Below are 15796 nucleotides of genomic sequence, written 5' to 3'. Positions count from 1 at the left end.
AGCTAGATGCTAAAAATACACAGGCTAGATGCTTAAAATGGATTTGACTTTTAAAAAATTATTCAGGGTTCTTTAGATTTTTAAATACAAGATAAATCTCAGAATACCCTCATTTAAAAAAAAAAATTAAAGGTGGCAGAGAACTCCCAGGAGACCCTCCTCTCTCTTACTTTCATCTTTACTTTCACTTTTTCTTATTAAACCATTTACCATAAGCCTTATCCCATTCCTCTCATTCCTTTTTTTTCTTTTTGACCTGGCTGCTCCCATACCCCCTCTTCCCATCCCTCATTTTCTTCCAATTTCACTCCACCTACCATATTCCTTACCCTGCTCGTCACCTTTCCCCCCACAAGTTACTGCTTTCCAGTTTCCCTACGAACCTTTCTCATTCATTATTTTTGATGTCCCCATGTAATTACTTCAAGATTGTGGTACCCCGATATAATTAACCCGTTGATAAGGAGGCGTCCACCGAAAACATTCCATGGAATCTAACATCACGGGTTGAACATTTGTGAAAATATGCTGCTGGAAAAAAACACACCTCCCCTCTTTTGCATCTGGGTGGAAACATTTGAACACCCAAGTCACTGGAACCCACTTCTATGTATCCCATCAAGCACCAAAGGGAAGCGGCTTGTGGTAAAGTCAGTATTGACGACAGACCTGAGCCTAGTCAGGCTATGGTTGAAGACAGGGTTTAGGGTTAGGCTCAATAAACAGACTGAAGCCCCAGCACTCACAGGGTAGCGAGCTATGAATGCACAAGCGAACGAGCAGAACCTCTTTGCCAAAAATAGATTGAATTAGTTGGACACTTTTAATTTATTTTTATATAGCCTTGTCCAAGTCGCATGGGTTAAGTGGGAGAAAGGGGGGGGGGGGTGCGCAGGCATGGAGCCTTCAGGCCACTAGACATAACTACCGGCCTGGGCAAACAAGGTGAAGGGTCCAAAAACAATTAAAAGATTTTCAGTGCTCCAGGCAAAATGGAGTTTTGCCCGCTGGGACGCCCTCCATGCACTGAAATCGGGCTATGGAAAGCGAGCAGCTTCGTAACATACTTGAATGCACCTGCTAGTTTAGCAACAATGTGATAATTTTCTGACGCAAATCGCACACATCGACCGAACACGTACCTTGAACTTGTTTTCGCAGTCCGGCAGATCTTTGCTGTACTCCGGGCAACAGCACGCGGTACCCATGACTTTTGTTAAAAATATAAAAAATAAAAAAAACGCGTTAATGATAAATGTGCAGTGAAACTATTTTAGTCATTTAAAAAGCCAGTTTTGAAGTGACCTGGATTATACTCAAGTAATCTAGGATGCCGTTAACTACTTCCTCGTAGTCAGCAATCCTCCATGCTTAGCTGCAGTAGGGATTGGGTGAGTGAAGATATATATATATTCCCTCGACAGAGTCCAAATTGGGAGTGATTTCTCTTTTAATGCGGACCTTGGTATCAAAATCTTAAATCTCAAAAAAATTCCAGCGCGCTTCTTCGCCAACATTTTTAAGCTTCTGCAAAAAAAATAGTTAAATACAATGTATGAATAATTAAATAATCTAGAAGGGCCTTCTTGCCTGAGTGAGTCTTAATACACCTTTGCCCAGTTGCGAGAGGAGGCTTCGGTAGTTACAGTTCAACTCCACATTTTTAAACTGTAAACCGTCTCGTGACTTTCTAGACACTCACCCAACAAGGTAAACATCGATGAGAGACTTGCATTTATTTATAAGTGAAGCCTTCCCACCACAGAGGATTGCATACCGACGATGAATTGGCTGACCAGAGGACTGCATGTCACCGGGACACAATATTTCTAGTTTGGGATTTTGAGTACACACATCAGGTTTTTGGGTGGTTCCCGAGTACTGTGCTACTAGCCAAAAAGCGCTTTGATGCCTTACCAGGGGTAACAAGCGCTATATGCATGCAAACCCTTCCCTCTTGTATCCCTCCACTATCCTTTTTCAATCCAAACAACAGACTAACATGTTTACCACTAAAATTAATTTTACATTGCCCTATACTAATTCACAACAAATTCTTTTTGGCTTCCGGAGTACCGTGCTACTCGCCAAAAAGTGCTTCAAAACCTCATCAGGGGTACCAAGCGCTATATAAACACAAACCCTTCCCTCTACTTTCCCTCCACTATCTTTTTTCAATCCAAATAAACTCACATGTCCACCGCTCAAATTAATTTATTATTTCCCTATACTAATTCACCACTAATCAGTGCTTGAAATGGTAAAATAGAAGTGCAGGTACTCTGTACCAGAGCACCTGCTTGTTTCTGAGAAGTGCCGGTACTCTCCAATTAAAAGTATAGCATTTCTCTTGAGAAGTGCTGGTACTCTCCCACTCAAAATAAACAAGCATTGGCATAGCCAATAGGTCTCGCCTTTGGGACCTTATAAGTGTTTAGCCATGCAACAGTTGCATAACTAAATACTTATAAGTTCCCAAAAGCGAGACCTGTTGGCTATGCCAAGCGGCCGTGCGGCCGCCAAAGTGATCGTGATCAAACATCAAAGCGGCAGTGGGGCCGCGAAAATGAAAGTAATCGCGTTAAAAGCGTCGCGCGCGCTCGCGCACATGTACTGTAGCTCTAGGCTGGCCTGGTAGCACTTTTTGGAGCCCTCTTAATAAGTCTCGCCAGACCAGCGCATGCGCTGGGTCAGGCGAGACCTAAACAGTGCTGGTACTCCCTACCGGACAGTACCGGCCCATTTAAAGCACTGCCTCTAATCCTTTTTGGGTTCCGGAGTAGCATGCTACTCGCCTAAAAGTGCTTAGTCAGGGGTAACAAGCGCTACATAAATGCATTCACAATTACACTCTGAGAGCTGACGTCTTGGTTCATTTTATGTGAGCCAACTGATAAACACACCTGAGAGCAATGATATTTTAAAGAAAAGTGCAGGAAAGGAGAGAAGTGTCCCGTGACATGAAGCCAACTAGTCACTATACTCTCGATTTTAACATGCTATGAGAGTGACTTTGACAGTCCTGCTTTCTTCAGTCAACAGCGAGCGTGCTGGGACATCTAATCCAATGTCTAGTATGGGAAAAATAAAACTGACGAGTACCAGCATGCTCAGTGCTACTGACTGAAATCTAGGGGTGCTGAAAGTCACACTGTAGAAATTGGACCAGCTCACATCTATAGTGAAATAGTAACTTGTCACAATAAAATGCACTCAACAGTAGGAGAAGTGGCTCAGAAATAGGCCAGTTTGTGTGGTTTGGCAAAACACCACCTGGTTGATGTTTGAGATGGGTCTTTGCTAAGTGCGTAGTGGAAGCGTGTGCGAAATGCCATCAAAACTAAATATAACCACACCCTTGCAAAATGGAACCACCATCAAAGAATGACAGTGCCGCCAGGAAACTCTATGGTAATCGAAGGTCTTTTCCAGGGTTTCATTGGTAAACATTTAAGATAAAATGTGGGGTTTGATCTGCCAAATCACTCCACTCCTTGTCGATAGAAGCCAGGATCAGAGTCTGTGGGCTTCATTTAACAAATATGAATTATGGGAGCAATAATATTCGATGAAACCAACTGGACTAAGGCCCATAGCAAAACTCTATTTCATAGTTAGTCACCCTTGTTAATGCAACATACCAGGTGCTGGAAATGGAAAAAAATACTCCATGATCCTATACATGGGAGTCAAGATGCGGCAGCAGAAAGGGGGTGGAGCCACGAGGGGCAGGGTCAAGGCAGGTGGAGTCTGAGAATAAACAGTTCTTTAAAACAAAAAACAAAAACTCTGCTGTAAATAAATTAACAACAAGTACAAATGTGCAAGTAAATCTCGTCTAGCTTATGTAATTGGTCACAAACAAGTTGCATTTTAAAATATCTTACTCGGTTGAAGCACCTGATGTAGAGATCTTTGTGTACATAACATTTTCAGAGGATTATGATAACTCTGATAGTTAATGCACTTCCTGGAGAGATCTTTGTTTTGTCTAGTCACAGTTTTGACTGGTCTTAAAGTAGCACAGAGAGTTAATGTGCCTGTTTATGCTATTGTCACAGAGATCATTTGACTATTTTCAGTACATAAGTTACAATCCTTCTAACATAACTCAGTGAGCTATGAACCAACACCAAGTAGCTGCATGCAAACTGCGAAGCATAGGTTTAGAATATTTTTTTCTCTCTTTCTTTCACTAGTCTAATAGTGCAATAACATGGTTCTTTTGAGCAGTAATAGTCTTATTAGTACAGACAACCTAACCACTAACTTACATTTAAAAAATGTGTGTTTTTCCAGAGCAACACTATTAACATACAATGGCTACCAGTATGGATGATATGTGATTCATACACCTGGTAGCCTTCATTAATTGGGTAAATTTCTTGTACATTGATTTACACACTTGTATGAGTGAGTGAGTGAGAGTGTGTGTGTGTGTCATAAAAGTGCTCCGACACGCAACACTTGGGTGAGTAGATCTAAAACAAATTCACAGAATTAATGAGTGCGATTTAAATCATTATAAGTGTAATTACTCATACAGACAGATACATTTGACATTTTGACCGCACAAGCATATAGCTTACATTCACAGGTTGAACAAAGTTAAAAAAATAGCCTCCAAATCATAGTTTCTTTTTCGCTTGTGAAGTGATAAGCGGACAGCCTTAACTTCTCTCCATTGCATTGGCATCTAGTGATACCGAACAAGCATTGGTGACTATAGCCTTATAACCCGCCGTAGCGGGCTATACCGGCTATCAAAGGCCCGCTGCATCGTTAAAGGCCTGAGCCGAAGGCGAGGGACTTTAACAAAGCAGCAGGACTTTAATAGCCGGTATAGCCCTGCTACGAAGGGCTATAAGGCTATTAGAACATTCTGCCACTAGAGAGCAGAATGTTCTAACAAATAAACAAAGCTTTCAGGGAGCGCGAGGGGATTCAAATCCCCTCAGGCTCCCTGAAGCCTTTGTTCACAGCAAGAGCTGTGAACAAAGAAACATTGGAATGTTGGAGCTCCTGGCTTATACCAGTCATTATAAGCCCGGAGCTACTCCATTGTTTTCAATGGAGCTTCCAACATTCCAATGTTCTAATGAGCCTTAATGACTGCACATCTATCAAAAATCATTGGCTGGAATAGAAACCACAATGTCCATAGTATAAGTGTTCAGTGGTGCTATCGTGCTATGCACCGAGTCACCTGAGGTGCTAATCGGCCGCACTTCACAAAGTAAAGTGTGGTTGCAATGTCCAAAGAGAAAAATAAAACCACTCAAGCATACAGTAGTCCAGTATCTGAGAGTCGATCTCTTCTTAGGTAATGTGCCGTCGAAATGATAAGATCCAGTCCACAAAAGTTCAATTCTTCCTTACTTCACAGGCAAAATTACATACAGTCAAGTCCAAAACACCGCAGCCGACACGTGTTTCGTCCTCCTGGACTTTTTCAAGGCTATAGAGCAAAATCAAATAAGGAATTCCTACAGTCTCCTCAAGATTTCGGTCACAGAAAATGCATTCAATTATGTGAAGTCTCTGTATCAAGATTATCCCAGTAGTGGACAGATTTTCATGTAAAATCCCCAACTCCTGTCTACTTTGGTCTAATCGGGGGAAAGTGTGGAGTGACCTTGATAAACCCGCCAGTATGTAATATCTTCCACTCCAGGCTCCAGATAGCTCCCACCCAGAATAAAATACAACATAATGAGTGCTGATGGCCCTTTAATTGAGGCCTTTATTTTATGCCCAGCTGGAATTGAAAATAAAAAAGTCCTTACACCCGCTGCGGGGTGCTATTTATAAGCGAAAGCAGACAATGTGAGTGTGCTGCTGAATGTGTTCCAGTGTGGGCAAATTACACTGGGACAAATTCAGCATGTTTCATGGGGGCGACACAGTTTTGGCTTATTCGTAATCTTTCAGATCAGAGGAACAGCTACTTCCCCCTCATTTCTTGTACTGAGCATTCCTCTTCCCAATCTTTACTTTATACGGTATTTGGAAGTCACCCAGGTTGCAGCCAATAGTCTGGAACAAACAAGGTCAAGACTGAACTGCTGCAAAAACACATCTTATCAGCTTTAAAATATTGGCACAAATCTGAATATCCCTGGAACCTTCGGCCTCAAGGTTGTAATAATGTGCCAATGTGTGGGACGCAGTTTTGGCTGCTGCTCAAAGTTAACTATAAGGAACAAACTCGTAATATCTACCAATATAATCAGAAAGATTTGCAAATTCCAGAGATTCCCGTTTGCTAGAATTCTGGATATTCAAGCTAGTGACTGCTGGTTTTGACTGTGGCCTACAGTTTGCACCAATACTTGTAAGCCATCTTAAGGCTCTTAATAATGTGTCTTTAATCCATCATTCTGACTCTAAAATATACTTACGTTCCCTTCTGATAGCGGCACAATATCAAGGACTGTAGGACCCTGAGAAAGATCAGTGCCCAAGTAAGAGACAATGACCACTTCTACTCGAAGGTGTAGAGGGAAAGGGAGGAGCCAGGGGCTGGAAAAAATACTTGGAGGCAGGCGGCATTAAGGACAATGTGTGCCAGGCAAGCTTCTTTGGGAGCAGTTGAACAAGTTCAAGTAAGGGACAAACATAGATAAAGCGCAATAGTGATCGGAAATATTCTCTTTCCTGTACTCATTGCGCTGCTTGTGTCTGATTGGGTGCACCCTGTGCAAGGAGATGCCAACACCAACGATAAATCAGGATACAGAAACAACCAGGGCACAAGTCCTAAAAAAAGAAGTGGGAGGGACTACCCTAGTTAGGCAGCATGCAAGTGACATCACATGTGGCAGCATAGGAATTGACATCACAGGAAGTGGCATCACAAGCCAGGACTTTACAAGAAGTGGCATCACAAGAAGTGTCATCAGATCTTAAGACCTCACATATATGTTTAGAAGTCTATCATTTCCATGTAGATGTGATTTCTTTAGCTACCTGTGCTTTCCAGAGGTGAGACCGCTCTCCTATGCAAAGTATTCTTACTCCGCCTTAACCATCTGCTTTCATTTTAGGAGATTGGGGCTCATTCTTCACCAACAGACCATGGTCCAAAGCAAGTTAAAACAAGCATTGGCATAGCCAATAGGTCTCGCCTTTGGGACCTTATAAGTGCTTAGCCAGAGGTTTTGGCTTGGCCTTTGCTTTTAAGTTATTTAGTACAGCAGTGTAGCTGCTGTGCAGCATGTTGAAAAGTTATAATAAACAAGAATGGCCACATTACTAGAGGAGCAAAAAAGATCAACTGACGGAGAAGGGAGAGCAGGTCAGAGAAGAGACGGTGAGGGGGACAAAGAAAGGCAGGTACGGGACAGTGAGAGAGCAAGTGTGACAGTCAGCCACACAGAAAGAGAGGCAATGGGAGAGATGTAGAGAAAGGAAATTCTCGCATTCACATGGAGTGAGAAAGAGACAGATAGTCAGGAGGTAAAGAAGAAGCGAGGCGGGAGAAAAAAGAGACAGAGAAAGTAGAACGGAAGGGAAAAAGAAAGCCCCGCCGAGATAGAGCACCATATATCCGTGAGGTGAAAGAGGGGGGAAGAACAGAGAGACAAAGAAAGTGCAGAGACAGAAGTACAGAAAAAGAAAAGAGACCAAGAGGGTGCCACTGAGATAAAGGTAACAGGAGAATCCGACACAGAAGAAAAAGGAGTAGAGACAAATGGAGTGAGAAGAGGAGATCAAAACAAGGCGGGAAAGTTAAAGAATGACAAAAAGAGGTGAAAGGGTGACACGGGGCAAGTGGTCATGATAGGAAGACACACAAACAGGGAACAAAGGTAGGCAAAGACCTGTACAAAGGGAAAGTCAGAGAATGACGAAGGGAAGGGCATAGAGACAGAGCCTTTAGAATAAAGCAATAGAGGAAGACCACGAAACAATGACAGAGATAAGAAAGAGTGTAAGTGAGAAATGGCAGAGGGAAAAAGAGACACTGCGAACGAGAAGTAGGTAGTGAGTGCACAATGAGAGTTAACAAGAGACAGAACAAATATAAACAAAGAAATTTTGAGTAAGGGAAAAGCACTGTCATTTATATGGTGCCCATCACAGAATCGAAGCTCATTTGAACCGAAATATGCAAACAAATCAACAGTTGAAGATGAAATATGTCCAAGAACAGCCAGGAAGTAACAAAGTCAGAGACATAGAAAGAGGGAGAACGATTTTGGAAGATAGAGAGTGAAAAAGAGTAAGAGAGAGAGAGATAGAAATACATCTAAAGAAAGAGAGAGGCAGGCGCCTTGAAATACTGCAAGAGAAGAACACACACACATAAAACATACACACAGACTCACAGGTCAAGAGAGCGTCAGAAAGAATAACAGAAGAGTGAAGAGGCATGTGGAGAGCTATAGTCAGACAGCTACAGAGACTGAATGAGAAGGAGATTGAGACTGAATGAGACAGGGACACTCAAACAGAATGAGAGACCGAGCGAGAACAAGAAAGACGGGGTTACATTGAAATATATAACAGTAGGAAAGGCAATAAAAGGACAAGCAAACATTTATGGTGGCCAGGATTTAGAGAGAGGGAGAGAGAGGAAGAGGGGAAGAGGGGAAGAGGGGAAGAGGGAGAATTGAAAACATAAAAATCCGAACCGATCGGAATGAGAGAAAAAAATCTAATTCCGCATTTTCTGGTGTTCAAGTATTTTTATTTGCAGTCCACTGTTCGTTATTAAAACATGTGAATGTTTAATGCGCTAGGAGTAATGGGCCCAATCTCTTATAAGCCCCTGGCCAAAAAAAACATTTAGATTTTCAATGCGCTAGTATTCACGGGCTGCAGTTTGTGATAAAGCCCCAGCCCCAAAGTAGCAGTACTTTCCACCCTCCCATAATTTTTAAAGCAGTCTGTTTTCAAAAGGGAGGGTGTTGCTAAAAGGGTGAGCGAGCACTATTACGGCAATTACCACAGAAAGACCAACTACAGAGAGAGAGAGAGAGAGAGAGAGAGAGAGAGGAAGAAATTGCGAGGATGATGGAGAGCGACAAAGGGAAGCGAGGGCTGCAGGGGTAGAGAGAGTCGGGGATAGGCAGGGAGAGTGAAAGAGCGGGAAAACAAGAGAGAGACAGGCGGAGACACAGACTTAGAAAGACGTGCACAGGGGAGGGTGGACAAATGAGCGGCAATGAGAGGAAAACAGAAAAAAAACTCGTGCTTGTCCTGGCTGCGGGAGCGAGCAGCGGCGCGTCGGCCATTTGTTTTCAGTTAGCACGCACACCGCTGCTCGCTCCCGCAAGGTGGATGCCAGCACAAGCACGAGTGCTTGAAAAGAGCTGAGAGCTGACCGATTTCTAAAGGTCATCTCCTAGAGCAGTGCAAGCATGCTGCCTAGGCACGACCTAAAGATAGGAAGGGACTAAAGGAGAAAGAGATCAGAAAACGATGAAGGCAGAAAGGGGATGAAAAAGAACCTGCAAGATAAGCAATTGTAGGGTTGTGAAAGAAAAGAGTTATGGCAACCATGGCATTCATCAAAAGGGCCCTAAGAAAAAGTTTGGGGCTCTGCATTTATGTTTTTATAAATTACACACTGCCCCCCAAAATGTCACTTCCACGTTTAGCAGTAGACATCGATTATGTTCTTATTGTTGGCATAACTACATCTAAACCACCCTCAAATTCACCATCGAAATCTGACAGCTCACCCTGGAATTAGTACCACCAGAATGCACACACATGGATTGGACCATACATTTTAGAGTAAAGGGTATCAGCTCCACATCAAAATAAGAGTAAGCCGCACAGTATGCAAGGGAGAGAAGCAAATGGTGACAAAGGTAATTCACGAGAAAAAAAACACATGCAATTCCAGTTCCATCTAGCACTTTCAAGAAAAGAAGGAAATGTTACTAGTTTGCATAAAAATACCAACCAAGTGGGGAGATGCAGTAACAGCAAGAGACACCATAAACTATGGCCAGTATTCAGAATCTACACTAGACTACGCTCGCTAATATGAACTTTGCATATCCTAAACACGTTACACTGCCAACATGGTGCACCAGAAATGATCTACTTGTTTACAGTACCACTGACCAACAGGCTCACTTTCACTGTAACCTCATCGTGAAGGTGCCATCCTTAGGTAAGCACACAATGTTTCATTTCACATAGCATTACTCTGAATTAAATCAGTCTCCCAGACCGAAAATCATCATAGCAACAAAGTTACCCTGTGTTATTGTGTTATAATGAAGTAGAATGCAAACTTTGCAACACCGCTGCATTTGGTAGGTGTGAGAAGGGCAAAAAGCAAGACTACCCATACCTTGGCAGGGTAACAACTTTGCAAAATTTAACACAGCCATATTCAGCACTAATTTCCAGAGCTACAAAAACAGCAACACAACTTCCTATCAAGGAAAACAGCTCTTCAACATTTAGTGATTGGAACTGGTAAATAAAGCACATCATTTCGAATGTTTGGAAATAATTTTTTGTTGTAGTGTGACAGATTTAGATGCTTCTGCACAAAAATGAAATATTTGGGTCATGAAGGAGCAAGCAGTATTATGCAAGGCAGCCCTTACTTGAAGTGAAAAGTGCACAGTTGCAGCATCTGCCTGCCACCCACGCTTCAACCGCACATGCAAATAATTGAAGACAAAGCATTCACCTTTGATGTAAAACAGGAGAAATAAAGAGATGTCCATCTAATGTCAAACGAACAATCTGAAAACAGAAAACCTTGGATCAATCACGGTAAGCTTGCTTAACCAAATTCTGTGATCCAAAGCAAATCTATCTTGTGTTTGATTTAATCGGCTGTAATGTTGCTTCATGTATAATAAGGAACTAGGATGCAGGCGAAGGAGGAACCAAATGGGTTCATGACTGGGAAAAGACCTTTGATGAAAGTTTGACTATAAGGTCCACTCGTTGATGAAAGTTTGACTATAAGGTCCACTCGCCTCCTTACCCTCATGTAGCACTAAACAGGAGGCTACTAAAGAAATGTGAACATAGGGGCAAAATGGGTTGGTATGTATCACGTGTATGAGTATGGTGAAGAGAAGTTTCACAATTGAATGCACACAAATCCTTGTGAGGCCCTGATAAAAGCCAACTAGCCCTGTGAGGCACTGGTGTGATGACAAACATGCTGACCCAGGGATACAGATCTTACTAAATTTCCTTAGTGCATCCCCACCTGTTTTTAACTCGATCTGGGTGCCCTTTGGAAATTAAATTAACTCTTGGGGCACCGTAGACAATTTAAAATCTGGATTCTACCTGATAACTAAAGAGCTTCCTGGGCTACCAAGGATGAGCTCACCCCGATACACTAGGTATATGGACGAGAAATCTATGATGAAGCATGCCACTTGAAATTCCAGTGGCTGAGATTCCTTTCAATACCACAGGGTGATCCCCTTGGTCTGGTATGGAGAGACAGGCTAAGCACGGTATGGGTTCCCTCCTGTTGTTTCGGTATGGTTAGGTGTTTGGGAAGGAGAGCGAACCCTATATTACTTCTCACTCCCTCCATCTTGGAGTATTATAATAAGAATCTAGGTCACATATAGTATGCATTTGAAACTTGACTTTCATGTGGCTTCTGCCTGCCAGCCACACACTAACCTCACGAGCCAAGTATTAAAGACAAACCATTGACCTTAAATGTGGAATAGGAAAAATAAAGAGATATCCATTTAGTGGAGGAATCGTACAAAGGGAATGCGGAAATCCTTTGTGCTGCCCATGACCTCCGTATGACAGGTGTCGCCCTGGTGCTTTGCTCTATCAAGAAGAGGGCCGTCACCCAATGCAATGCCTAGATCTGGAGGTGGGCCGTGGTGAAGCGAGAGGGCTGTGACCTTGGAGCAGCATTCAACTGTGATGGAAAAGCAAGCCATTACCCGTGAAGGAAAAGCAATGATTCAACTACTCAACAATCCAGGAGGACTGAAGACCTGCTGCCAGATCCAGAGAGGCTTATCTTGCAGGTGGAGGAGCGTGTGGATGCCTCTATTGTAGTACACAGTCTTCTTCTCACTGCCGGGCCGCAGACAAGTGCCGGGGCAGTCCAAACATCCACTCCAACGAGTGTAGGTAAGACTGAATATTGGGCAGTCTACACTAGGCTTTATCTGACTGGCCCGCTACAGCACAGAGGCACCTTGACTTTCTGACAGCCATCATGGAACTTCTCAGACTTGAACTCAGTAGTGAGCCTAGCTGAAATGTTGCTTCACATAAATAGGGAATAACATCAATCCTTTAACAGGGAAGTAGAACTCGAGAGCTGATCCAAAGAAAGCTAGTGTGCCTGCCTTAAGAAGATGTGTATATTATTTGTACACAAAATACATGGGTGGATGTACGGGAATGCCAATGCTCCACCCATGTAATGCCTCACACACACAATACCGCAATGCGTTGCCTTTTTTTAAAACATTTTTTTTTATTAAACACAGCCACAAAAAAAACTATCCTAGGAGGCTATTTCCTTTTTGTATGTGTGCTGCAGAATGCAAGGCCTCACAAACGGGATTTGTGAGGCACTGTAAATCCCAAAATAGATTTTGCATCAGGATTGTGCCCGAAAAGTGACGCGACCCACACCAACGTATACATTAAAGTCTGCCACCCTGAAATTAGCAACAAGGAGAAAACTGAGAGTAAATCTTTTCTGCTTAGCGAAGCCTACATTTTAAAATATCTTATCGGGTTTAGACACCTACTGCAGAGATCTGTGTGTTCCCAGTAAATCTGAGTGAATAATAATAATAAGATAACTCTGGAGGTTAATTAACTTGTTGGAAAGATCTGTGTCTTGTCTAGACACCGTTTTGGCTCAAAGTAACACAGAAGGTTAATGTACCTCCTGCAAAGCACATCATATAACATGCAGATGCCACATTTTATTTTATGTAGATAGGTAAGTGGGTTACTGCTTTGAACACAGATATCCTTATGTTACTTGCATTTGCATTGTAATCCTTCTAATATAGCACAGTGAGCTATGAAGGATATGTTACCTCTACACCTTGTAACCCCCACTGTCTTATCTAACATATCTTGTACCTTGATATTCAAACTTATATGATTTATTGTATATGTAATGTGTACATGTGATGTAAAGCGCTCTGACACCCTGCATTGGGATGAGTAGCAACCGCAACTGGATGTGGTTTATCTTGAGAAACCTTGGTGGGTTGTTTCTGCAATTTTGAAACTGATTCTGTTGTAAAGTGCATTAAAGCAGAGGTTCTTAAAGTTTTGACTTCTGTGGACCTCCACTGAATCAGTGCAGTAATCCAGGGACCCCCACTGAGTCCTGGGGAATCCCCAAACTAAACAGTTTCAATGATTTGCACTTTAAAACAATACACAAAAATGCCAAAACAAGTATAAGCCAAGACAAAATGCTCAAATATTGAAATACTTAATATAATTCATTATCAAATATAGAAAAATGGCACATGCTCATGTCTTGACTTGCTTATTAGAGTAAGAGAGATAATCTTTGGTCAGGGTTTAATAACCCAAGTGCTGGGGTTCAATTCCATTTAAAAGCAGATATTGCAAAAGAAAAAAAGGATATTGAAAAAGAAAAAAAAGAGTACAAAAGGAGATACAGCACACACTGAAAATGCGACTGAGTCAGATGAGGAATTATTTAAACGCAACCTCTAACATTTTAGATACCTCAGTATCAAAATGATTTATAACGTTTGTGGCCTCAGATATTGTTTAGTTGGTGGTAACTGGGACTTAACACTTTCTCTGTGCCTGGGGGCACAAAAAAATTGTTAAATGAAGCACTTGGAAGTGCAAGAGGACATGCAACCACATGGTCCTGGTTCAATTCAGCAGAGTGAAGTGGAATTAAATCTCATGTGGTATGGTCTTTTGTGAGCCCAAGGGGAGGCCACCTAAAGAGACCTTTCAATATTAAACAAAATATATATATTATGACCTGTACTATGAGAACGATGACAATGCTACAAACTCAAAAAAGAGAGCAAAAATTGCTAACTCACAGTTGATCTCGGATGCTGAAGGCAAGGCTGTGTTTGATCCGAGGTTAATTCAACATCCCAGTTCAAAGGAGTGGTTTCCGACATCTTTATTGATGATTGTATGAAAGCCTGAATAAGGACCCCTATAGATTGGGCTAATAAGACTGAACTGAGAGCAGAGTGTCCTAGACTAACAATCTCAGACAAGGAGGTCTTAACCCCAGTTTTGAATAAGGAAATAGTTACTTTGCTGAGCTTGGGAGGCAAAGACCCCAGGAAATGGGTGGGTAGCGCCTTGTCATCATGCCAGGATTAGGCTTTGGACGTCCTGGGGCCCCTAGCAAGAATTCTATGTGCTGCCAAAGAGGTTAAAGGTTATGGGGAAGTGCTAATAATTAAGTGGTCTATCTTTATGGGCAAAGAGAGCCACTTTTCTAGGAAATGCTAATACAGGACTTTCATTTCAAAGAAGGAAAGGTAGATTGATAAGGGTAGGTCCCAAGTTGAGAAATACGGAAGAATATTAAATTGGATGTTCTGTGTAAGCGTCTCTATTTGGAGATAATCTTTTCAAGGAAATTGGCAAATATGTTCAGGCTTTTATTTCTGGCTGAATAAAGTATTTGGTTGGGTTCCCCCAGGCCTGGTACATTCAGGGGTCATTTCACCAACCGAACAATCTTCTACAGACCCCACTACAACCACCAACTCATTCATTTATCCAGGTCTTTGTTCAGCCTGTAGAGAAGGAGGACAACTCTTTGGCTCATCCAAACAAGCAAGGGGAGGGGGAACCTAAAGTAAGAGTTCTTACACTACCCTTCATATAGGTTGGGAACAGATTAGTCCTTTAAGTACAGGAATGGCAACGTATTACCCAAGACCCTTGGATGTTGCAGACAGAGAGGGGGTGGGGGGGTCCAAAAAGATTTTTATGTTTCTCCTTTCCAAGACCGGATTCTGTTTCTGATGCAGTTCTCCCAAATAAAGGTGGATTTAATAACTATGGAAGTGAGAGATCTCGTTTACAAAGGAGTTATAGTGGTATGTCACAGGCACCAGGAGAGACAGCAATATATTCTTGGTTCAAAAGAAGAACTAAATAGATCAGGCATGTGATAAATTTGAGAGATCTCAACCAGGTTAGCGTCTACAAACATTTCAAAATGGAAGCTGTATTTGCCTAAGGGATATTCTGATTTAAGTAGATTGGATGAGAAAGTTGGACTTAAAGGATGGATACCGGACTGTTCCCATTGTTCAGGGTCACAAGCAATTTCTCTAATTTGTGTGGCAAAAATATGAAAGCGAATACTATCCCACCACTGTAAAATGTTTCTATCCTGGAAACCGAAATTGATTTAGGTTTGATTTTTCCTAGTGGCATCTTCGATTAACCACTCAACAATTTGAGTTTCCAAGACCTGAAGTACGTGTGGATGATTTTACTTGGACTTGGAATGGACATCTCAGACGGAAACTACAGAGACACATTATTTTTATTGTTCTGAGTTGCACTTCTTATTTGTACTAGGATGACATCTAGAAAAGATGCAGAGGTCATGGTTATTGGTCCATATACACTGGAGACCTAATTGAATCTGTTGATTGTCATTTCCTGTGCAAGACCTGCCTAATGGGATGTGTAGTTCTTTAAAGTGCTGTGAAGTAAAACAGTGAGAAAGAGTCTGCTTACATACTCCTTCTTGTCTTTAATAAAATGAGTGAAAAAACTTTGGGAATTATTTTTGTGCTCCTATAGGACAAGTAAAAGAAATCTAGAGAAA

General features: G+C 42.0%; 1 protein-coding gene across 4 annotated transcripts in view; it reads right to left on the bottom strand.

The window, feature by feature from the left end:
• Positions 1-15796, bottom strand: part of LOC146789963 (fibroblast growth factor receptor substrate 2-like) — a 221683-nt gene that overhangs the window by 143242 nt on the left and 62645 nt on the right. For 2 of the 4 annotated variants that reach the window (XM_085628283.1, XM_085628284.1), the window contains exon 2: positions 1143-1210. The exons of the other annotated variants lie outside the window; for them this stretch is intronic. In XM_085628283.1, the coding sequence (XP_085484409.1) occupies positions 1143-1208 (66 nt within the window). In that variant the 5' untranslated portion in view covers positions 1209-1210. The remainder of the gene's footprint in view (positions 1-1142; positions 1211-15796) is intronic. 4 annotated transcript variants of the gene reach the window in all.

The sequence above is a fragment of the Triturus cristatus genome, chromosome 10, assembly GCF_964204655.1.
Source record: "Triturus cristatus chromosome 10, aTriCri1.1, whole genome shotgun sequence".
Classification (NCBI taxonomy): Eukaryota; Metazoa; Chordata; class Amphibia; order Caudata; family Salamandridae; genus Triturus; species Triturus cristatus.
Note: the sequence above shows the minus strand (reverse complement) of the source record. Positions and strands in the feature narration are given on the sequence as shown.